Raw genomic sequence first — 25,026 nt, forward strand, 5'->3', positions numbered from 1 at the left:
AGATGACTTTCTTGGTATGTTTTGCAAGATTGGTGGAGGAAGAGCAAGACTCACATCAGCCTCTGATTTTAGGATGCTAAGCCTCTGTGTAACCCCTTTTACAAACTGAAAAGACCTTCTTATCTCTATTTTCATATCTATTTCCTACACATACATATTTTCTAAATGTTTAATATTTTCATTGATGTAGGATTATGCTTGATGCAATGTAAATATTCTTCATCATTTAAAATTATATTTTATCACACTCTATACCCACCATCTATGACTGAAATACATTCTGTGAGACAAATTTGGTTAGTGTCATGTTTACTTGATATTCCACAAATTTTTGTCATTTTACACAAAGACTTAAGAGACCTAGTCCCAAAATTGCCTTTAGGCATGTTAGGTCCAAAATACAGATCAACAATGTGTGTTACTGACTCAGGAAACATACAAAACCTTTGTTATTTATTATTATCTTTCATCCCAGATGTTGCAGTTACCAGATTTTATACTGATCATAGAATAGATCTCTAATTGCAGGTACCAGTTTTCTAGGGTTTTATTCTCTGCACACTTGAGACACAAAACTGCAGTCAGTGACTTATAAAGGCTTATTGTACATAACTAGTGAAGAATATTTCAAATTCAGAAGTAACAAAAGCATGAAAACCTGTAACTAAACCTTGTATTTCAAAAGATTTTGTTCTGACCTATAGGTCCAAGACCTACTCCACCAGCTACAAAGTGAAACAAAGGCATAACTGAGCAAGTGAAGATCATGCTGGGCAATTACAAAAATAGCCTTATCACTGTATGCACCATGTGTGAAGCGAAGGGGAATACAAGTCATCCTGAAAAGAAAAGCATGTAAATTAGAGAAAGGTCAGTATGGAATACACAATGGCTCAAGAACATATGTAAACAGGGTGATAATAATAAAGGCCTCTTCTCTTCATTGCATAGAAACAGCTCTCCAGAAATTCTGGTTTCAGGTGGTTAAATTGGGCTGGAGTACTGAAAAGATTTGTGAAACTTCAAAAGATGAATATGTGTAGGAAACCAATGTAACTGAAAAGATGTCAAAGCAGCTTTCCTGAAGGATGCAGACAGACATGTGAAAGTTCCCTGGTGGCAAGAAGAGGTAGAAGCACAATCATAAAATTAATAATGTAGAATTAGAGAAGAAATAAGTGATTGGCTGGTTAAGAGCAATACAGATTTTTTCTCAGAACTAAGATCACCCTGCATACTGAAATGGATCATCCTCCAGAAGACACTGTCCATCCGAGAAAAACATTCTATAAGAGAATCCAATTCACTAGCATTTACCTGCCAATTCTCATACTCTCATACATGTAATCATACTCTCTTCATATGAAGATGCATCAATTTTTTTTTTCCCTTTGGATGCCACAAAGCCCAAAATCTTATGCAAGGCTGCAATCATACACTGTAGGCCATAAATATTTTTAACAAACTACTAGTTGGGTTGGGTTTTTGTCTTTATTATTTCAGGTATAAATTTTGTCACAACTGCATTCACCTGCATGGTAAAAAGGTTTCTACTCTCTTCCTAGCTCTCACAAGCATAACTTTTATTTTTTATGCTTTACTTTTTTCAACTTTTTCTGTCATAAAAATTTGCTTAATTCCCCAATTTCATGTGTCCCTTCAAGCATTTTAAATCTCGATAGTTCTACATTGCCAACAGATTTCCAATTCTGAGAGCAAGCGTTATAGGAATTCTTCATCTATGACTGAAAAGGACCGAATTTAAAGTTTCCATGTATATGTTTTCCACAATTTCATTGTCTGTAACCTAACAATACAGAGTAGTGGCTTACTTTCACTGGGACAAATTCACTGTTCAGGTCCACCCATTACATAAATAGAATCTTAACCTGCGGCAGTTATTTCTTTCAAGCCACTGACAGTGAATTCAAATAGTATTTTTTCTTCTCCACAGCGCAGTCTAAATGTGCACATAGGATACATAACAAAAGATTAGCATTTATAGCTATTGTACTTGATGACACTATTTTCATTGAAAAACATTTGGTTTAATGTTAACACATAAAATGAGGAATTTTCTTAATACAACAAAGAGACTGAAATATTGAAAATGCAATAAAGAAAACTTCCTTCAGAGTTGTATCCCTTACTCAGTCATCATAGTGAGTGTGCTTTACTTTGTTGGTGCTTTGACTAACCTCAGATCCCAAAACAGCAGAAGTTTGAACCCTGCAAAATACGTAGAAGATTTCAGGAACAGAAAATGAGAGGTTCACTGTCCTTTGATGACCTCAGACCAAAGTTCCATGTCTCAGTTTTATACAAACATTAATTATGTAGAAGACATGTAGAGCACATGTAGGGGACAAAACTGTCCTGACAGAACTGGCAGAACCTTTTGAACCACGAGGCTACAATCTTCAATTCCATTCAAACTGCACCTTGAAAATCTAAATCCATGACAAGGCCTCTTATTCCTCTACCACTGTGATCCCAAATAGAGCTCAAACTAATTGTATGATTTGTTTTCTACTAGTGGACAACAAAGGTGCTCCAGTTTTATCGTTCAATCAAAACTGATCCCAGAGCTCTTAGGTTCGGATTCCACATTTAAATTGCAGTACTGCATGCCTGAATGTTTATGTCTAGGTTGATTCAGGAAAACATCTTTCATTTTAACACATGCTCAGTATAAACACATCTCTAACTCCTGCTCACATTGAGGCTCTATTGTCTCAAACAGAGCAAGATATTATTCAGCAATGTTAAAACTGTGTCTTCAAACAAATATAATTATGGGACTGAATAAAAAATAAATATATTTAAATAAATCATATGAAACATTTTTATCATCATTATGGAAGTTGGTAGTTAGAGTTTACTAAACCTCTGAACTATTTAAATAGCACATGTATCTAGTACATTCCCTATAGTGGAATCAAAAAATATTTGACAGTCCATAAGAATATAAGCTTCAGCCCCACCACAAGTATGCATCCAGTTCTGGGATGACCCAACAGAAAAAGAGAGCACCTAATTAAATAAAATAAAGAGAAAAGCTTCCTCAATTTAAACTACAGGAAGGGCTCATGCATAAGCTGTGAATTGATATAGCCTGAAATCTGGCCAGACTAGTGGGTAACTTCTACAGTCTTACCAGCAGCTCTACTCCAACTAATCTGCATTCATAGGGCCACAGTGCATCTCCCTCTATATCAGACCATAGTTACAATAAATATCTATATGTACCAACCAAAGTTTGCCTGGGTGATGAAAAGAACCAAAGCTGCAGGATGATGAGGGAAGTTTGTTAACGGCCTCATAACCAGCTTTGGAAATACTGTGGATCAATTCTTGGGTGCAACTTGCAATCACAGTCAAGAAATAAACTTATAGACCTCATACTGAAAGATCTATAGAAGGGAAAGTACTCAACTTCTGGGGAAAAAATAACACAAAACATTGCATAGGTAACATGGCAACTCCTTGTACCTCTGTGAGTTCTCCCAGTGTTTATTCAAACTTCTTTTTGTAAAATATTGCAGAGAAGGAAACAATATTTCTTCCACTCAGCTTAGGAAATTCAGGAAAATTCAACTTCTCTTCCATTGTCTGAATATCATTTGAGAAAATGGCAACTGCTTGCACTGCAGAATGGCAGTACTGGGACATGCCAACAAACATCAGAGTACTTTAAACCTTCATGATGTAAAACAGAATTAACATCACTACAGATCAGCTACAAAAGAAGTTCAGTATGGCAGAGAATACATGTTAAACACAATTGTGAATTAACAGTATGATAAAAAGCACCATTAAATGTTAAACAAGAAAGCAATTGAAACTCTTTCATAAATGCTTTCTCTCCTTAAAGGAACAATTCAGCAGAAAAAATCAAACCTTACAACTTTCTTTTTTTAACAAACAGTCAACACAAACATGTGTAGGAGACTTTCTGGTGGTATTTTTTACTAGATCATATTTTTCCCAAATAAATTACATAAAAACATCAAAATCATTATTTTCATCATTAAAAATCTCCATATACTGGACTGCTAATTTTGAGTCAGTGCAATGCCTTAAACTCTAGAGCAATTTACCTTAAAGTAAATCCAAAAAAGAAATATAAGAAAATGGGAAAAATTATGGCTCAGATCCAGCACAACTATTTTGGCTGCCTTACTCTGCAGGTCAAGGCACATTGTTTTTCTGTTTCGAGTATTAGGAATTTACAAGCTCTTTTTAGTAGGACTGTTGTTCTAAATCGTTCCTAATCCTTATCCTCTCAGGGCTTAGTGGTTAAAAATTGGAAATAACTGCACTTAAGAAAGATTTCTCTTTTACCTACGCTGTAACCTTTCTCATGAATTCCCTAGTTTTGAAACAGGTTTCATGCATAAGACTGAGGAAAGATTTGTCTTTTATAGTAGATACTAATCTCATAAAAAATGGTGAAAAGTACAATATGAGGTGAAAAAAGTCAGTTCCCATTCAAGAAGTCAAACCTGTCTGATTAGTGCCGTCACATTCCACTGTAATTTTGGCCAGAGAATAGTGAAAAGGTGTGCAAACTATTGGTTGATTCCATTTGGCTTGTGTGGAGCTGATTTCATTTAGTTTCTGCTTCTTTATAGCAAAGTCATTCACAATTCCAAATTGTTTAAATAAACTAGCATCTGAGCAAGAGACCTTTGCTCTCTCATTCACAAATACCATCTGTGGTGTATGAGTGTGGCACTTCTGGTCTTGCCTTGACTAAACCCAAAATATTTCTGAACACTGAAGGACTGAATTCAAAGTGGTTTTCAAAGTAGCCACTGGAGTTGGAAAGATATTCAAAAGGGATAATCAATGGGCTAAGGTTTCTCCAGTGGGTGATTTGGAGTCCTGATAACTGAAGCTCCAATTCAGATTTGCCCTCTAAGGAATCCTTTCTCTCACGCTCTAGATCTCCAGCAATTGTAGTGGGAATCTAGGGAGTTTAGCTTTAGCAAATTAAAACTGGCCTTTGTGAATACTTCCCTTTCCATGAGGGAAAATATTATCCAAACTATCACTTCTATTAGTGCTAAAAAAAAAAAAAGTATCTTAAAGGCTATGAAGTAATTTTTTTTTTTATGCAACTGAGTCTTTTCTGTTTGTTCTTCCTCTGAGTACTTCAAATATTTACTCAGCAATAATCACGCTATTTTGATCAGAATGGAAAGAACTACATTGTACATAGGACTAGGGAGTAAAATAAAACTGTCATCATATTTTAATTTATTTACAGAAAGAGGATCTTGAGACAGTATGATTGCTTGTCATCAGGTTTTCATTCACTATATGCGAAATAAGCCTTCATACTTCCAGTTGGGTTTCGTTCATTGCTGTCGAGTCTCTATGTGCAGATATGGTATACATCCTATGGGAAGGAGAAAGCACAACAGTTTATTCATACCAAGATGACAATTATGTTCCTAATTCTGGGAAACTATTTTTCCAGATAGTTTTGTTCACTGCACAGGCCTAGGAAAACCAGTTTGCATTCAGCATGAGGGACTGGGTGAAAACTCCTTCTTCCTTCAGCTAAACACAAATGCAGTTACCGAGAAGGCTACTTTAGAGTTGTCTCCCATTTGCACAGAACTGCAGAAGGGTTTTTGGTAAACTAGAAATTCAGCACCTCTAACACAACATAAATAGTCTCTGTATGTTCTGCAGATGAGATAAATCTGAGTGTAAGACTATAGCATAATCTGCTAAGGAAAGCTGTGGGAGCTTGAGATATTGACTCACTGAACAATACAACAAAAACTGCTGGGATTGATAAGGGAATAATAGAAAAGATGAAATGGGCATTCATGCCTCTAATAAGTACGTACTGAAGCACATGATAAGGGAATAATAGAAAAGATGAAATGGGCATTCATGCCTCTAATAAGTACGTACTGAAGCACATATGTGCTTTTGAAGCAAGCTACTGGAATTCTATCGATTCACCATCACTTATATGTGTTAGGGCATTTGTGCCCTATGTATCAGTCTACACTGTCAGATTAACACCTATCATTTTCTCATTGTTCAATCACAGAAGATACTTGACTGACACAAGACAGAACTAGAAGTATTTTTCCTCTAAATGCACAATTTGTGTTTTCAGGAACTCCACTGGTGGTCAGCACCAATTTTATTGGAAAGTTGTAAATAGAAAAGAGGTCTTTTTAGGAGACCTTATTACTCTTTATTTATTTGGGGTTGTGGTTTTGGTTTGGGGTTGGTTTTTTTTGGTGGTCTGTTGTTTGGGGTTTTTTTTTTTTGGTATGAGTGGTACCTAAAGGGTGATTAAGGAACTATTGTCTCTCCATGCTAATTCTGTGGCTGAAAGGCATAGTATTAACAGGTTAATTATGTTAGGAATTAACACAATTCTCTCCCATTTACTTGTCTGTCAGTGGAGGTCATCAGCACCTTCTGGAGGTAATCAGATATGATGACATGAAAGAAAAGGAACAGGAGGACAGGACTGATCCAAAAACCATTAAAATAAATTGGACTTTTTTCAAACTATAAATGGAGTTACAGCAGGATTTAAAGGTGAAAAAAAAAGAAAAAACAAAAAAAAAAACCAAACAAACAGAAAAAAACCCACATCTCCTTGCTTCACTTTTTACACCTACAGTCACTTTACAAATTTTTATGGCAAGAAGTACTCTGAACAGTTCATGATCAAAACCCAGAAATAAGATTCAAAGAGCTGTGACTTTTGGTAGATCTTAGTTTGGTACTTTTTGGAATATTGTGTTCTTAAAGATACCCTTCTTCTCAAAGAAGGAATTACCTTGATTTCTTCAAAGAGCTCTTCTTCAACCCTCGTGATCGGCAGCAGGCAAACTTACAATCAATGACCTGGTAAATAATTGGGTTGTACATGGCTGCTGACTTTGCAAGCAAAGTTGGTACCACTGAAAACTGAATGGGAACTGAATCAGGCTGCCCAAAGGCTGACCACACAGAGACCACAGCGTAAGGGATCCAGGCAATGAGGAACCCTGCACAGATCAACATTGCCACCTTGTGAGAGGAAAAGAGAAAAGAGAGAGGGTGGTTAGCGTCGCAGTTTGACACTAGCAGCACAGCACAGAGCCAGGCAGAGTGCAAGGGAACATGCCACAGGATGGAAAAGAATGATAACTCTTTTCAGGTATTTTTACAATATGAACACAAGCTGCCACACATTTCTCTATTTAACATCTATTTGTTTTTCTTTCGCCTGATACAGAGCAGTCAATCAGTCTGTTATCACAGACCTTTAAAAATGCTGTAAGATCTGGCTAAGCATGAGGAAACTAAATGAACTCTCAGAAATTAAATTTTTTTTTTACATAAAATTTAAATTATTTTATGAGAGTCCTTTCAAAATATACAGGCTCTCTTGTTTAGGATAATATATAACAAAGACCTGTGAAAGGTTTTGAAAATCCTTGAAGCCTTTTTATTCTGTAGTCTCTTCCAACCAAATATTCCTCAGATTGTCAAAAAGAAACTCAGTCTCTTTTCCATTTCATCCAACCGTGCACTGGGAAAACCAAACCAAACCAATATTAAACACAAATCTGCCAGATTCTGGGTTGTTTTAAATCAGATTCCAAAGTTCATAAAATCAAAGTCTTTGAAGGAGTTTCCAGGGCTGAATTAGGTTCTGATGATGTGTGGAAGTAGGGGACCCTGAGTGTTTGTAGGTGAGTTTATTTAGGGGGATATACTCTTGTCTATATCTGTTATAGCTCCTTCTGCTGCATCACTCAGTACCAGTCACTGAGGCAAAACCAAAGGAAAACAGTAAAATAAAAAAAGAGAAGATATTGTAACACCTTGATCTAACGTAAGGCTTCTTCTGCTCTTGTAGGTTGTGCTTATGTCCCCTAGAGAAGGTGTAAAAACCCAGTAGGATCAATAACCTGCCACAGGGATGGCAACTGGTAACAGGAGGAAGAAGATTTTGGTAAACTAGGTCTATCTTCTGACAGCACCCATGAGAGGGTCTATGGACTACATTCAACTGGAAAAATGCCGACTCTTTGAATTCCTTTCAAGACAAACATGGAAAAAGTGAGCATAAAGTCATTCAATACGGCATGTCCTGTAAAGTCTCTGGGTCCCCCTCCAGCAGATAAAAACTAACTGCATTTACCTGGCCAAGCCAAAATTGAAAATACTGGTAATTTATTTGAGAGTGAGAATGCTAGTACAATGGCTAGGGTTTTTTTCTTCTAACCTATATCATGGATTTGCATTCCATTAGAACTCCATTAAAAAGCAAATTTCTACTAAGCATTTAGGTTGCATTTCTGGAATGCAGCAAGAAACAAGGAAAGGACTTCCTTATAAGATGTAGCCAAAGGAATGTTTAGTGTACATGTTAAAGAAAAATTGTCTAAATTTGTGATTTGCATACTTTACCTGAACCAGCCTGCCTGCACTCAGACTGATACAGCTTCAAATGACATCATTCAATAATACATCCCTAAGGTCCTTTCCAACCCTAACTATTCGATGATTCTATGATTCTATGATCCTGAAGAACAGATGCCATTATACTGCTAGCATTGACAGATTATTACTACATTGAGACTGATAGCGATACATGTGTGCTCATTTGGAATAAGTCAATTAGTAGGATTACAACAAGAAATGATCAGAAAGCACAAAGGGTTTGGATATTGCATAATCTTTTGTGGAGCTTTTGGTTCCACCTCTTGATCTAGTATTTTTTTCAGGGGAACTTCATTGCTTTATGCTTTTTGTTGTTGTTGTCTGTCACTGAAGAAAGACTGCATGTGAGCCAAGGATCTCAAATGCAGCCTGTTTGTTATAAATTGTGCTGCGGCCTTAAATGAGTTATGATTGAGACCCATTTTCCATATTTATATATATCCTGAGATATGTTCTCCACTGCAGATCCAAGACAGAAGGGACAACTACTAGTGTCTCAGCTGAGATCAAACTGAACTTTTACAGGATCCCTCCAGTATAGCAAAAATAAATCTTCAACCTCAGATCAGTTTCCACTGTTTTTCAAAGGAAAGGTGCTGAATAACCATGAAACTGTACCATATTGAAGTATTCCTTTTTAAGGGCAAATATATTTTTACCAGCTATATTGGCAGCACTGACCATACAGGTATCTAGCTGAGATTCTCCAATATGTTTTGACATAATGCCACTTACTGATGCATATTATATAACTCTCAGTTCAACTCCCCAAAAATGTAGTAAAATTTGATCAGCCAAGTGAAAGATGCCACTTGTCTCCCTCTTGGCAGGGCTTACAGAGGCTGGTGAATCTTCTACAACTAAGAAATCTGGCTTTATTCATTACAAGTTTTTATTTTGAGAGGTTTCCTGGCACAATAACCAGTATCAGCAAGGATCATGTCTGTCACTATTGCCAAATAGAAAACAGATTCAATCAGAAAGGGAATATAGGACACCATCTGAGATGGAAAATTAATTTTATCACTTGAGTGCACTTTTATCAGCAGCTCATGGCTGAACCTAGATGATAAACTATTTATATAAAAACAACTGAAATGTCACTGAGGTGACTTTGGTTTATATCTTCATTAATGGAGGAACATAAACTGTCTGAAAGTTTTATTTCCTTTCTGCAATAATCTGCTTTTTATCTTTTTTTTCTGTTATAATTCCTCTGCACCTTGAACGCCTTAAATAATCCTTTACAACTGTTTCTGAAAGCAAAGGGAGATTTACGATCGGGAGCAGGGCCACAGGAAAATGATACAGGTCATATAAGGTCACACAAGGAGGTCTGTGGCAGAGCTTTGCAGTGAATCACGATCTCAGGGATTCAAGTACTCAGCTGGAAGCATAAAGACAGTGAAGGACTGCCTGGCATACCTGCTACCAAGAAATAAGCTGTACAACACAACCACAAGGAACAGGTTTGACCACAGTCTCAACCAGCAGCTCTTGGTATAAAAATAGCTAACGAGGTACAAAGACACCCCTATTTCATACCTAAACGGGGGGTGAGATTTCAACACCAAATCATAGGGACAGATCGATGAGTTTGTCCTTCTTACCCTCTCCAGAAGGCACACCTTTTGGTTAAACTCACACACTTGGTTACCCTGAGTGTTTTGACCAGGGAAAGTAAGCTTGTGATTACAATCCTATTGTTAGTGCTTCAGTTAATGCATTTATCACTGGCAAGCCAGAAGAACTCTATATGTCGCATATGAATAAACTGTACTATATGTCGCATATGAATAAACTGTACTATTTACATGTACTGGTAGAGCCAGTGAACCCAACTGGCTCTTTAAGAGGCAAGTCTAGTTAATAGACTTTCTGTGCATCCAGTGTTGGGCCTATAGCTAGTTTTCATTTTTTTGCCTACAGTTCACATTTTAATTTTCCTGCAACAGTGCCCTTGTCACAAAATTATGTTTCAACTCCTGTCTTATTCTATCTCAACCGTAATGGAGGAGAAAGCTAGAAGAGCCACCTTCAGAGAATTTTACAATTGCTTAGCATAGCAGAGTACATGGCTGAAGACCTCCAAGCCTGTTTTCACAACCCATCAAAGCAAACTAAGTTAAATCTTCCTACCTACCTTGGTCAGCTTCATTTCAAGTATGTTGCTATTCTGAATCCTGGTATCATAGTGAGCAACCTCTTTGGTGGATGATTTGACTTTTAAAATTATTTTGACATAAGAAAACACAATCACAGCAGTTGGGAACAGGAGGCAAAAGAAAAGAATGCTCAGAATAAAAGCCTGTCCAGCCACTGAAGCTTGTGCCAGCCACCAGTCCAGAGTGCAGGAAGTGCCAAATGGCTCAGGGGCATAGCTCCCCACACCAGTGAAAGGCACTGTAGCCCAGAATGTCGCATAGCCCCAGATTACTGCCAGACAGATAAATGCGTGATGTCTCTTAAGCCAGGTACCTGAAAGATAAGTCAAGAGTTACAACTTCAGGTCAATACGTATTTGACACAATTGAACATCTCAATTTACACGTACAGTAGGATGTTTTCGGCTGTTTGACAGCAACTTTGTATGGTTCATCTCTCCTCTTTCTAGGTATAGACAGTGACCCCTGAGCTAGCCACCACTGCTGGCATTCTACCTCATGAAGAGAAACGCACACTCATATGGAGCACTCCACTTGACTGCATTTCAGATCTTTACTTTAGACTGTGATGATTTACAACCTGGAAGAGTACATACAAAAGCAATACAAACAAGTAGCTCAACAGCAATTGTGGGAATCTTGTCTAGTAATTTTGAAGCTTGCTGTGTGGTCTGTAAAGGTGTATTCATAGTATGTGGTCAGATGAGATGGAGTTTCAACACAAATGAAGGACTATCTTTAATTCAGCCTTTCATTACTCTGTGTGAAAGCTCACTAGCTGCAACTGTATAATATAACTTATTTATTTCCTATTCCTCCTGTCATATATTAAGTGACTAAAGTTTGATCTCAGGTTGCTTCTCAACATTAGTTATTAACCCAAGTGACTGAAAGACAAAGCTTTACAGAGGAAATAGCCAAGGATTTATTTTTACTTTGCCATTCTTTTCCAGTACGATGAATCACCATGTGTGTACTATCAGAAGTATTTGTAATAGGTATTTTCATGTGTCCTTGCCCATTTCTTTTTATTTAATGCCATTGTCATATCTGGAGTTGTAGGGTGGAACACGGTCTCTCTGTTCACCTTGCATACAATTCTAATTCATCTAGAAAAAGCTTCAGTTTACAAGCTTTCCATCATCACCTTTATTCAACACGTTAGATTTAGATAGGACTACCAAGTTAAAATCAATGACTTCTGCAGAAGCTCAGACGATGTTATTGTAACAGCTCCTTCCACCTTGGAAGATCTAATCTGTTTTCACTCCCCATCCATTGACTTTGATGAGCTTTCTTGAATGTTTGAGAATGACTTAGTACAAAGCCAAAGCAAAGAAACAATTGCAATTTGGATGTGACCAGTGCCCCTTCCCCAGCTGATTTTATGTTTCCAGATTACTAGAAGGAAAATGAACACTGAATGACAAATTCTGTATTCAAGCAGAATGACTGAGAGACAGAAGGGTGCTTTGTTGTGTTCTGATGTAGAAGAACAAGGCAACAAGGTGATTTTCATATGTAGTCACCTTGTTTATTCCCTGTATTTTGTTGGGGAGTTAGCCCCTTCTAATGCAAAAAAAAAATCTTCTCTAAACCATGACAACATCTTTTAGCTGTAAAGGATGAAGCATACAATACATTGTATTTAAGAGATATAAAATATTGATGGATATGATGATAACAGCTTTCATTGCTCAATTCATTGCGTCCTCTCAGGTTCCATCTCCATATCAGATAGATGATATCATATTGTGACCTATTAATAGGCCTTGATAGACACAAAGTGATTTATCTATAAATGATTACTAAAACTCATAGCTTAGCAGACAGCAAAAGTGATATATTCAACAATACAAATTTAGCTGGAATTACTTGGATCATGAAAATATGTTTTTCTTATCTGTGTATTTCCCTCTATATTTAACAAATCATTCTGAAGAGCTTAAGTATGATTCCAGTCTAGAAAACTATATCACGTAGTATAGATTTTCTATGTTCACATAATACAGCTTGCTTTCTTACCATATGACAAGTGGCAGATTTTTAGGTATCTATCCAGGCTGACAGCTGTCATGGTAATGAGGCTCCCACAACCAAAGAAGAAACCAGCCCATCCATACCAGCGGCAGCCCATCCATCCAAACACCCAGCGGTGAGAAAAGAAGGAAATGATACTAAAGGGTTTTCCTACAACTTCAAAAGGAGAAAAGAATGTCAGTTGACTGGTAACATCCATCACTGATAAAAAAAACCTTTTTCAGAAAGGGTCACCTGGCCACAAATACTAAAAAGTTTTAAGCATCCTCAAACAGAATAGAAATACTTAACTATTTTGGAGACTGTCCCAGTGGCACCTTAGTTTATTTCTCCATTTGTAAGAGAAGGTAGTGCATTATGGAAGAAATGAAGTTAGGTCATATGTTGTTCCATTTTCACCTTATAGCAGATTAGTATTATCCATATTCTTTAAAAGTATCATGAAAATGAGAAAGTTTGAAAATTGTAATTTTCTAGTTGGAAATCTCCATTTCCTGATTTTATTTTCCTTTTGTCTCAGACTGGACTAACAGAAAAAAAATCAGCTCTACTGGAACAGAAAACTCAAAAATGTACAATCTAGGAATATCAGCACAACTTACAAATCCCTCATTTCTGCTTACCAGACTGACCTGAAATGTTTCAAGGCCTGCACAGTTCAACTGCAACATTCAAATAACATTAAATATTGAACTCCGCCTTCTTGTGACTGTATTCCTTCCTGCCAGCAGTTGCCAGAGCACCTGAAGGATTTGAAAGCAAGTCAGCTGCCCTGGGCTGGTTTCCCTGGCTGAACCACACTGTCTGTAATGTCATGACAGCTCAGTGAATTGGTTTATAAAGTAGTCTTGCAAGCTGTAATTCCCACAAGGTAACCTATTCATAGAAATCAAGACAAAATTCTCTATTTTGTTGACGTGATTTGTAGAAAACTATTCTGGATCGTTCCCCAAAATATTCCATCCCAGATGAAACTGATGAGAAATTAAACATTCTGTTTTCATTCTTACCAGAAAGTTGAAACATTTCTACCAAAACAAAGTCTTGAAGAAAATGGCCTTTGATCCATGATTGAAAACCTTTCAAAATAAGACTTATTTTTAAACACAGCATTTTGGGATTCTTTTCTTTTAGACTAAGACTGAGCCTTCAGGCTGAGCCTAAAGGTTGTGCTCAGGTCAATATATTATGTCTGCTTTTCTTCAAGCAGAATAAATGTGCTTGAATTTTTCAAGCAAAAGCTGACTCCAGGCAACGCTTGAAAAAACCCCACAAAATAAGCAAAGGTCTGGCATATATGCTAAGAGTCAGCAACGTTATCCATGTAAAGCATTGCCAGCTCCAAAAGCCAAAACATTTCTTTACACAAAATCAACTTTCCCTCCAACAGCACAGAACTCAAAGCAAGGTGCCCGTGTGAAACGCGCCTGATGAAGTTTTGATCAAGTGCCTGGTGCCACCCTGTGGAAACCTGCAGGAAGTAGGGCTGCGGCAGAGCCTGTTTCTTGAACAAGTGTGTGAAATGCAATGATTTTGGGAAAAGTCCCATCTTCACTTCATTTTGAGGCAGAACACATCACATTTCTCCAGTTAACGTCTTCCATTTTAAAAAAGTAAACTAAAGAGAATGGAGAAAAAGCACACATGGCTATGCCAATCGCAGTGACCAAGTATATCATTTTAACAGTGAAACTAGCAGCCCTCATGCTAAGAGCGTTCCCAAATAAGCTGTAGTTTGCATGCTTGGGACATACAACTTACACGGTTAGGAGATATCTGTTTACATTCAAATATATAGCTTTGGAAATTCTCCTGAAACACTCTATCTCATTGGAGTGACTGTCATCAGAGTTAGATATGAGCCTTATAAAATAAGACAGACTTTAAAGGCACAAAGGAGATGGGATCATCACAGAAGAAGCAAAAACTGGTGTGGGTTTGTTTGGGTTTTTTTTCACTTCGAAGTGCTGCAAGATGGAAATAGAGTCTCCATGGCAGATATGCCAAAGAAATCATTGGGATTTATTTGTGTGATAGCAGAGCAGAGATATTTATACTAAATCCTTTCTTCTGCTGAATTCATCAGTGTCTCCTTCAGACAACCATGCTTACTGATCACCGAGAGGCATCAAAAGTACTGGAAGTTGAGGCAGGGACATGTGTAGTGACAGCACAATTAACCCCAATTTTGGGAGCCTGGGAGCCATCATTTTATGTAGTTCAGTGCTATTTTAGGGTTTTGGATGAGGGCAAAAGCATTTGGCAGAGACAATGGCTGGAAAAGGATGCACTGGAGCTAAGGGCAGGGATCCTGGTATATGCAACCATAGGGGACAGATGACTTTGGGAGCATGGGAACATACTGGCATTTATATTGCACTGTGAAGATCCCATGGTCAGCTGGGTCACATCACGCTTTCATACCCATTCGATTATCTGTCATCCAAAATACCTTTTTTTAAAAGGACATCCAGTCCTCCCCAGTATTTGCACACAGCCATGAGTAGCTGCATGAGACTCATGTCAAGAACAAAAAGAATGACCTCCAAAGGCTTTTGACTCTGCAAGTTCATGCAAACCTTTCCAAAGCTCCTTCTTCTCATGCCAGGACAACCAGACTGCAGGGCTGAAATAAAAATCACTCCAGTTGGCTGAAATTGTTCTTACTCTATAGACTGACACAAATGTTTATTTTCCTGACTCAAAGGTAAAAGAGAATGGTCACTAGAGAAAAAATGATTAGCTTTGGTAAACTGATGGCCACTGGCAATTTCCTATTCTTTCCCTTCATGCCCCACCCCACTCATATTTGGCTAAATATGTATTTTTGAGGCACCTGTATCCATTCTTCTGCACCCTACAGCAAGAAAATATCATTTTCTTCAACCATAATACCACACTCTTTTGTGGCTATTGTGCCAGGATGCATACGAGAGCGGTCTTTGAAGGCCGGCCCACTGCTGGAGTGAGCAGGAGTTTTGCCTGATTGATTGATAAATTCAACCTTATTTTTTCCTCTGTATTTTTCATTTCTTCCCATTACATTGTTCAGGAATGTTGTTTTCTATCCTTCTTTGTTATATACAAATAATAGAGCAAATAATAGACTTATATTATTTGACAGGGAATAACTTGATGAAATATAACAAGGGAAAGTGTAGAGTCCTGCATCTGGGCAGGAACAACCCCAGGTTCCAGCATAGGTTGGGGAACGACCTGTTAGAGAGCAGTGTAGGGGAGAGGGACCTGGGGGTCCTAGTGGATGACAGGATGACCATGAGCCAACACTGTGCCTTTGTGGCCAAGAAGGCCAATGGCATCCTGGGGTGTATTAGAAGGGGGGTGGTTAGTAGGTCGAGAGAGGTCCTCCTTCCCCTCTACTCTGCCCTGGTGAGACCCCATCTGGAATATTGTGTCCAGTTCTGGGCCCCTCAGTTCAAGAAGGACAGGGAGCTGCTGGAGAGAGTCCAGCGCAGGGCAACTAAGATGATTAAGGGAGTGGAGCATCTCCCTTATGAGGAAAGACTGAGGGAGCTGGGTCTCTGTAGTTTGGAGAAGAGGAGACTGAGGGGTGACCTTATAAGTGTCTATAAATATATAAAGGGGGAGTGTCATGAGGATGGAGCCAGGCTCTACTCAGTGGCAAACAATGATAGGACAAGGGGTAATGGGTACAAACTGGAACACAAGAGGTTCCACTTAAACTTGAGAAGAAACTTCTTCTCAGTGAGGGTGACGGAACACTGGAACAGGCTGCCCAGGGAGGTTGTGGAGTCTCCTTCCCTGGAGACATTCAAAACCCGCCTGGACACGTTCCTGTGTAACATTATCTAGGTGTTCCTGCTCCGGCAGGGGGATTGGGCTAGATGATCTTTTGAGGTCCCTTCCAATCTCTAGCATACTGTGATACTGTGATACACAAATAGTAGCAAAAGGCATTTTGGGCTTTCATGACTTCCAGAGGACTGTGTCTTGCTGTTTCCAGAAAGAATGGTGGGATAGTAAAAATGAGTGAAAATAAGACATGAATTTACCTGAAATGCCCAGATCACACACTGCTAAATTAACAGTCATTATCTCAGCAGGTCTCAACTTCTTTTTTCGCTTTGAGGACATAAAGATAACATAGCCATTTCCCAGAGTTGAAAGAATCCCTATAAAAATGCAAAAAGAAACCAAATCAAATTAGGATTCTTCTCAAAACTAGCAATATCACATCTTCCTTCCAATATTCTGTGATATTTTTGGCCTGAACCCGTGGTCCCAAGGATAGGCATTTTACTCTGACACACGGTCATCTCATCTTCATTATGCAGCTCACAGAGACATCAGCTGCAGGCATCTACCTCCCACAACAAAGGCTATTTTCCCCGTCTGCTGCAGGACACTGCCTTCACCATTTGAGCCTGCACAACTATCCACTAAATGCACATAATAGAAATCCCATAATTCCTCTGCTTTGATTAACCCCATTTTCCTCACAAACATTTATACAACCATGAATGAATGGCTGTATTCTGTCATATAGACATATTCTGTCATAGAAACGGAAGGAAATTTTATCTGTCTGTAATCAGAAGGACCCCAATCTCTGACCAACCTTGATTTTATTAATTACTATAAGCAGAGATTGAGGGATAAATTTCTAAAATAATGTAAGTTAATATATTAATATTACATCTTAAATTGTAAAATAAATATTTATTTCTATCACAAGAAAGCAAGATAATAAAATATATCTGATTTCAACTTCCAGACGGAATTCAGTGCACAAGGAGGGATCCTGTTCATGTTGACTGACACCTTTTCTGCATGTTACCACCCAAGGGCCTACAGGGACCAGCACTGCACATAGTTAATCAGGCGTGGATTTTAATCACGCTGGTACCAAAAATTGCAGGGTTTACAGGTCCATTAAAGAAAACTGTTCCTTCACTAACTCATGTCTGAAGGAGTTCAAGCCCAGAGTGAACGTTTCAGTAGAAACACAGGACATCATCCCTTTCAGGAAGCAAGAGTCACCCAAAAGGCAAACACACTAAAGGGACCACAGCCCATGGAGGCTTCAGCAACAGGAGAGGGGGCAAGTAAGAAGGAGGGAGAAACAGAAGAAAAGAATGAAGAGCAAAGAGTGTCCATTCCCTACCAAAGTGACCTAGAACAGCAACAAAGGAGATGATATTGGAATGAAGTTCAGCCTGGGAAAGGGTGAGGAAAGTGTTTTCTCTAATTATTTTATGTTTGTCATCTTTGTTTCTCACTACCCAAATCAGAAATTAAACTTAAATTCCCCATGATGAGCCTGTTTTACCCACAGGAGTAATTGGTGATTGATTCCCTGTCTTTACCTTCACTCTGTTATCTCCACTGCTTTTGCTCTTCCAGTTTTCTTCCCATCCTATTGTGGGGGCTGTAAGCAATTGGCTGCCCTGGGTGCTTGGCTATTAGCTGAGGCTAACCCTCCACACTGCTATAGAAGTTCATAAATAACCCAACTTCCCTCTGTCAATGAGGCATCAAAGTCGCTCCTTGTGATACTTTCCTACATATGGCTTTGGTGGTGCAAACTCCAATGTACTCCATGTTTCTAAAAGACCCAGCCACACAGAAACACCACCCTCCTTAAATATTGGAACTTTGAATACCACATCATTTTTATCAGATTCTTCTGGGAGGCCAGACCTCAGGAATTAAGTGGGCATTTATTTACTCTGGCCTAGCAATGGAGCAAACCCCTTGCAAGGATGCTCACAAAACCAAGAAACCCAACCTGGGAATGTCCCTGAGGCATATAGGAAAATGGTTCCCAGAGGCTAAAATCAGACTGTTAATCAAGAAATAGGTGCATCTGTGGAAACAAAAAGTCTATCAAAGCCAGGAGAAAAGTACTTTGATTGTGAATTTTTCAGTAATAAATTCAATACTCATCTAACCAGCAACACTTATTTCTTTACTGACAGTATTGCTTTCTGTATTATTTTTAAAAATAAACAAGACTGAAGCTGGCTTATCATTGAATATTAGCTTTTCTCAGCAAATTTGATTTACCCTTGATGAATGAAATCTAAAGAACTTCCTATTCTTAGAAGGGCATGTAGTGATAAGAAGAGGGCTAACGGCTTTAAACTGACAGAGGGGAGATTTAGATTAGATATTAGGAAGAAGCTCTTCCCTGTGAGGGTGGTGAGGCACTGGCACAGGTTGCCCAGAGAAGCTGTGGCTGCCCCATCCCTGGCAGTGTTCAAGACCAGGTTGGACGGGGCTTTGAGCAACCTGGTCTAATGGAAGGCATCACTGTCCGTGTCAGGGGGTTGGAAGAAGATGATCTTTCAGGTCCCTTTCAACCCAAACCATTATATGATTCTGTGATTCTATAATTCTTATGGCCTTAAAAATTTAATCTGAATTATATGTAGGTTGAAATCATATTAAATATTTTCTTCCTTGAAGTTAACTGAATGAATCTCAGCATTTTTCATGTACCTTAATCCTTTTCTCTCTGAATGCCATTTTCTGTCTCATTACATTTAGGATATTCAGAGTACCAGCATCCGCTTTGAAATACCTTTCGAAAGGACCTGACATTTTCCTCAATCTTTTTCGACGGGTACTCCAGAGATGCTTTCATCAGACATGCCTCTGAAGCAAATGTTCATTATTAATAGCAATATTTCAGAGAGCACCAGCCCACTGACCTCCTGATCATACATCTGGAAGGGGTCCAGTGACATTTTAAGTTGCCTTTTTTCTATACCCGCATCTGACTGGTTTTGGCTGGGATATACTTAATTTAATTGCTTATCTGAATTCTTTTCTTAAATCCTTGGTGGTGGAAACTGCGATATCCTTAGGTGAGCCATCTAATACTTCATTTTCCCTACGATTACAAAGATTTTCCTAACAGCTAGCTGAAGTCTTCTCTGGTGCAAGCTCCCAAATCTGGAAGGTGCTGGCAGGCTGTGTGCCTGGATTGGAAACAGGGGGAAAAAGGCGCATCAGGTATAAAATAAAGGCTCTTTTCCAGGAGCAAGCTGTCCATGACACCATAACACTATTACAAATATACTAATGAAGAGCCAAAGATGCTATAGCTAAAAATGTGACACCTACAGAGAAAGAGTCAGGCTCAGAATCACAACCTGCAGTGAAAGGTGAAAGTGTATAAAAGTAGCAGTCTGAACAAATAAGACTCCAGTAATAAGAATCCTTTTCTCCAATCTGACAACAACGTTAAACCATCAGAGAAAATAAAAAAAAAAACAGATAGTTCAGGATTTTGTTTTCAATTAAGTTGTTTCATAACGTACTGAGGAAGTGTGCAGCAACAGTTTGCAAATCAATAGTTACTTGCCATGGGCTTTCAAAGGAGCTGACAGCCAGCGGGTCTCTGCTCAGTAGTTAGTCACCCTACCAGAATGTACAGTAAATCAATCAAGTCAGTGATGAAAAAGCTAGCAGGAGAAGTGACAAAGTAAAAAGAATTGGATCGTTATAACCGTGGGTACTGTTTGATTAAAAAATACATGTGGAAATGAACTAGTTAGGTGAAAGATGACACATTCACAGAGAATTTCTCATAGATTGGTTAAGACTCCTGGTTTTCTTAAAAGACAAAAGAATTTATTTTTATATTTTCAAATAATAAGGATGTTTCATCCCTGGCAGTGTTCAAGGCCAGGTTGGACTGCACTTTGAGCAACCTGGTCTTAGTGGAAGGCATCCCTGCCTGTGGCAGGAGGGCTGGAACTGGATGAGCTTTAGGATCCCTTTCAACTCAAACCATTCTATGATTCTATGGAACTTCAGTGCTTCACCTGGACAACCAGCTCGACACTAAAAGCTCTGCTGAGTTTGCTGATAAGGTCCAGGCCTTATTCACCCACTGTGTAGCCTCCTCCCACAAAATAAATTTTTGAAATAAATTTTAAAGACGCTTGAACCTTACACACCTCAAGCACAAAAAGATGCCCAACAGCAATCCTGGCTTCCCGCTTTTCTACAGATAGTCCCTATCTCCACTATCAGGATGCCCACACAGGATATCCTCAGGAGGGGCCACCATGTCTTGAAAGTGGCCTGCAAAAGAGTAGGGAGCACAGTTCACTGCCAGGTGACAACAGACAAGTTCAGTCTGAAGCACCAGATATAACAAAAAACCACAGACATACCTTCGCTGGGCATGGGAGCTCAATGCTCCATTTTGGTTTTCCACCTCCTGCCGATTACAGAGTTTAGAAAGTTAATCTGCAATACTGCAGAATTACCCCAACACACAGCTGTGCCCAAGACATATTTGAGCACATCGGTTTTGCTTACTGCTTTGGATACCTGGGAGCTGTGGTCAACCATAAAGCTGCCAATTAAAGCAAATTTATACCTTTAGCAAGCCTGTTGAGAGAAATTTGATGTCAGTGAGTAGTCTGACAGAGCAAGGCTTCCATCTCCATCACCTTAAGATCCATGTTCTACCACAAAGAAATTGCTGCATGGCCGTGTTTCATGTCCTAACAGATACGTAGATGCTTTGAACTTCCTGAAATCAACTTAGTGGAAAGGGAAATTCAGGATTATTTTTGTTTGCATAAAGTAAAAAAACTGACTAAGAGATTTACCTGAGAACAACTTCTCATATTTTTGAAAGCCCAAGATATTATTAAAACATTGCTCTCCACCTAAACATTAATGGGTAATAAAATATGAATCTGCACACTAACAGGAGCTAATAGTGGCATCCTCAGGATGCTAAACTAGCCCAGGCTTGTGAGGTGCAACTCACATGAGAAGCATTAGCCCAAGAAAAACTTGGGGGAGGTTTGTAAGAAAAATGTGTTTAAAGACTACTCCATTTATTCACGAGTACAGAAGACCTGACATTGCTCCTTCCACCAGTTTTCATTCCCTCTCTTGGGAATTACACCTCTGAGATCTGAGGTGCAATTCTGCTTTACTGATAAAAAGCATAACACTTTCCTTCTTCACACAAACCCCTATAAAAAGAGGGGGCTTCTGTACTTAGCTCTAGCAAATTAATATCCATTTCTGTATTATACAGTGTCTTGAACACCTCTGTACTGGCCTAAAAGATATGAAACCAGTTGTTATTGAAACGGCTGAGGGCACAACTGACCAGCAGCTAAGCAATGACTGCTTAAAATCATTGCAAAAGGAATTAAAAATATCTGTGCAGGATACCTGTGATATCTTGTGCTACAGATGCAAGTCCAAGGAAGATGCAAATACAACATTTATATGCACATGTGAAAAGTATACTAGGCTCTAATGAAAGCTGCCACCAGAGTGTGTAAAGGTAAGTAACTAAGCAAACTACAATGAAACATAACCATATAAAAAATAAATTAAACCCAGAGAAATATGTAGGGTATGTCTAGAGCTACACGTGTACAGCAGACCTATGGCTTCAACTTTCCTGGCTTAAGCTGCTGAGTTTAGTAAATCCACCACAGGCTGTTTGATGTCCAGTGAACACCACCAGGAAGGTGGGAATCTCACTGATAAGTCCAAATAATTAATTTGGATTATTGGCCCTTTTAAAACTACAATTTCAGTCTCCTCCCATTGCCAGTTTATGTCTGTGCTTTCATGGTTAGTTTTTGGTTTTTCCTTGGAAATTTATTATTTCTGTTCCTTTCTTATGCTTTTCAAGATGTTTCACATCTGGCAGGGATATTTCTATGGAATTGGATAGATCTACACTAAACAAAGCCGATATAACAATGCCTCCCAGTGGAAGGATTCATTTCACCTACTCAGTCGTATTTCCTCAGATTAAAGCTGAATTTGCGTAACCAAGTGAAAAAAGACCTGATGGGGGATTGTCATGGACAGTTCAGTAAAGACATCTGTCTGCAAAGCTGCAAAAAATATGTATGCAAATGAAAAGCTCAGGCAAATACAAAACAGGGAAAGAATATCAAGGTACAGCTTCACCTGCTGACTACTGCTCTGAACTCCTTTTTTCATAAAGACATAAGCGGAAGACAAATGAGAAATAAATAATATTCAAGTCTTTGTGCAACCTCCACTGCAGAAAAGATTTGATTACAGTCAGGGGAAAGGCTGTAAGAAAGAGTAGGAAGGATGGATGTAAAATAGTGAATGAGAAACTTGGCAGTAGAACTGAAAGATATTTGTGTTTTGTGAAGTACTGATAGAACAAGAGGATGAATCAAAACTGAAATAAATGTCAGGAAATACACTGTATACTCTGTATTCAGCCTGGTGTTCAGCCATCATCACCCAGTTTGGTGTAGCAGTTATGTGTCCTTGGCTGAGCTTTACTGAGAAAATAGCTGTTGAGCTAAAAACTGTGCGAACTAAAGCCATAAAACATAAGGAAACCTAAACCATAGAAAGAAGTGTAAATGTAGAGTCAAGTACTGACACAGGAAAGATATAACCCTGCTCACCTCCATAAAGTAAAGAAGGTAAATCATCAAGAAGGACCAGTTTATCCTCAGAAGCAATAGAGACCAGTATTTTCCAGCTGAATGACAACCCCTAGGCATTTGAATACTTAACATAGAAATCAGACCCAACTATCTTCTGTGTGCACTAACCAATAAATAATTGTGTTTGTTCTGCTTGCAAAGTCACTTTGCACACAGTAAAAGACTCTAAAATAAAAGGGAGGGGAAGAGGTTAGGCAGAAAATATTGTTCAGTATAATATGTAACAGAGGACAGCTGATGCCAGGAGCCAAGTAATATTCAAACAAGCACGTCTGATAAGCACATCTGAGGATGTTCTCTTCGCTGCGTAAGCAGAGAGAGGCTTTGAAAACAGGTCATAAACCTTACATGGCATAAGGGAAAAGGGAACAATTAAAATGCAAGCTAGTAACCTATCACTAGAGAGAAAAAAAGAGAGAGTATTTCTTCACTTTTTGCTATAAAGCCTATTGCTAGTCACTTTTGGCTACCTGGAGCAGCACTGTCTATTGATGCTAACTGTTGACACCATCTTTCTATCACATTCTCTTCTGTCCATCCTGGATTTTTCTTTCTAGTATGAAGAAATATGCAATTACGCATCTAATGCACAGCAGCTTCTGCCTTCTTTGTGAGTGCCTGCAAGGATGCAATAGCATAGTCATATTTCAAAGATGAATTAAAAAATCATTACCAATTACTGTCAAATAAAACCCAGCTATGATGTCAGCTTCTTTAGAAAGCTTTGATGCAAAGGGGTCTTCCTTCTGGAGATAGTGTGGGAGGTATTCTTCTTGGGAGGAAGTATTATGATCTGATGCCATCCCATTCATGTCAAGTTCAATGTCTGAAAAACAAAGAACAGTGTCTGATAGAACAAAGTTTGCAATAGATCATGTCTGCCACACGAAAATGCGAAGACATTTTTGTTCATACACAAGATGCATCCTCCTGTCTCCATTTCTTTTCTGCCATCTCCCAGGGCATTTCAAGATCCAGTTGAAAATTTCATAAAGCATCCTACCATGATTTATTTCACATCTTACTTTAACCCAAGAATGTCATTATTCATATGGCATCCAGCACAGTAATCCATCTGAGCAGCACCTAGGTACCACTGTGTTGTGGCTCTCAAGCAAGAGCTCCTTTTGTGAATATCTTAAGAAGCTTCATGTTTCCAGCTGGGTGTAAGAGTGACCCAAGACTGAGAATACAGAAAAACCAAGCAGGGCAATTGTTTGTGCCTGAATAGTTTCATTCCCCAATGTGTTTAATGCATACTGAACTTGTCTTTATCTATACACACTGCTCTTGTAAGCTCCAGAAACTAGGAATTATCAGTAAGACAGTCCCAGCAATTTCTACATATCCTGAGGGGAACTATGTTTACACATTGCAGCTTTATAAATTTTACAGTTCAGTGAAAAGCTACATCCATATTTTCTCCTTAGAGTTATTTAGGTGGTGGGATCTGATGTAAATAACCTTACATGTCTCTGTTTATAAACAGTAATTGGCTATTACAGTTATGAAGAAACTGCAGGAGTATTAAATAACAGCCTCATCTAGGCAAGCTTGTTGAGATCTTTTTCCATTTCTTTTTGTGTGGAACTGGGCTATTGAGGTCAAATGTGCTAAGATCAATAAAGTGAACCCTTATATAGGAAAAGACAGACATCCGTGAAGTTACTCTTCCAGGACAAACTGAAGAAGCGTAAGATATAAACCATTTCTGTGACGTTTGAAACCACCCAGCCAAAAGCTATTCAGAACATTTAGTCATACCAGTTCTCATTGTCAGTGCTTGGTAGGGCAGGAATGGCATGCAGGAACTTAGCACTTGACTCCCAGGACTCCCATACTTTTTGCTGTGGGATCTGGGAAAAGTTGTGAAGCTC

The 25,026-nt window shown here is 38.6% G+C and overlaps 1 protein-coding gene across 1 annotated transcript; it reads right to left on the minus strand.

The window, feature by feature from the left end:
• Positions 1–5,296: 5,296 nt before the first annotated feature.
• OPN5 (opsin 5) lies at positions 5,297–23,976 on the minus strand. The gene is made up of 6 exons (XM_061461822.1): positions 23,823–23,976; positions 16,715–16,834; positions 12,666–12,836; positions 10,619–10,953; positions 6,821–7,053; positions 5,297–5,404 (listed from the first exon to the last, which is right to left on the minus strand). Exons 1-6 carry the CDS (start codon positions 23,959–23,961, stop codon positions 5,341–5,343), a joined length of 1,062 nt encoding a protein of 353 aa, XP_061317806.1. The 5' UTR covers positions 23,962–23,976; the 3' UTR covers positions 5,297–5,340.
• Between the last annotated feature and the right edge of the window lie 1,050 nt (positions 23,977–25,026).

Source organism: Pezoporus flaviventris, unplaced genomic scaffold (assembly GCF_033815535.1).
Source record: "Pezoporus flaviventris isolate CSIRO_AGI_PZ_B2104156 unplaced genomic scaffold, CSIRO_AGI_Pfla_v1 ptg000031l, whole genome shotgun sequence".
Taxonomy (NCBI): domain Eukaryota; kingdom Metazoa; phylum Chordata; class Aves; order Psittaciformes; family Psittacidae; genus Pezoporus; species Pezoporus flaviventris.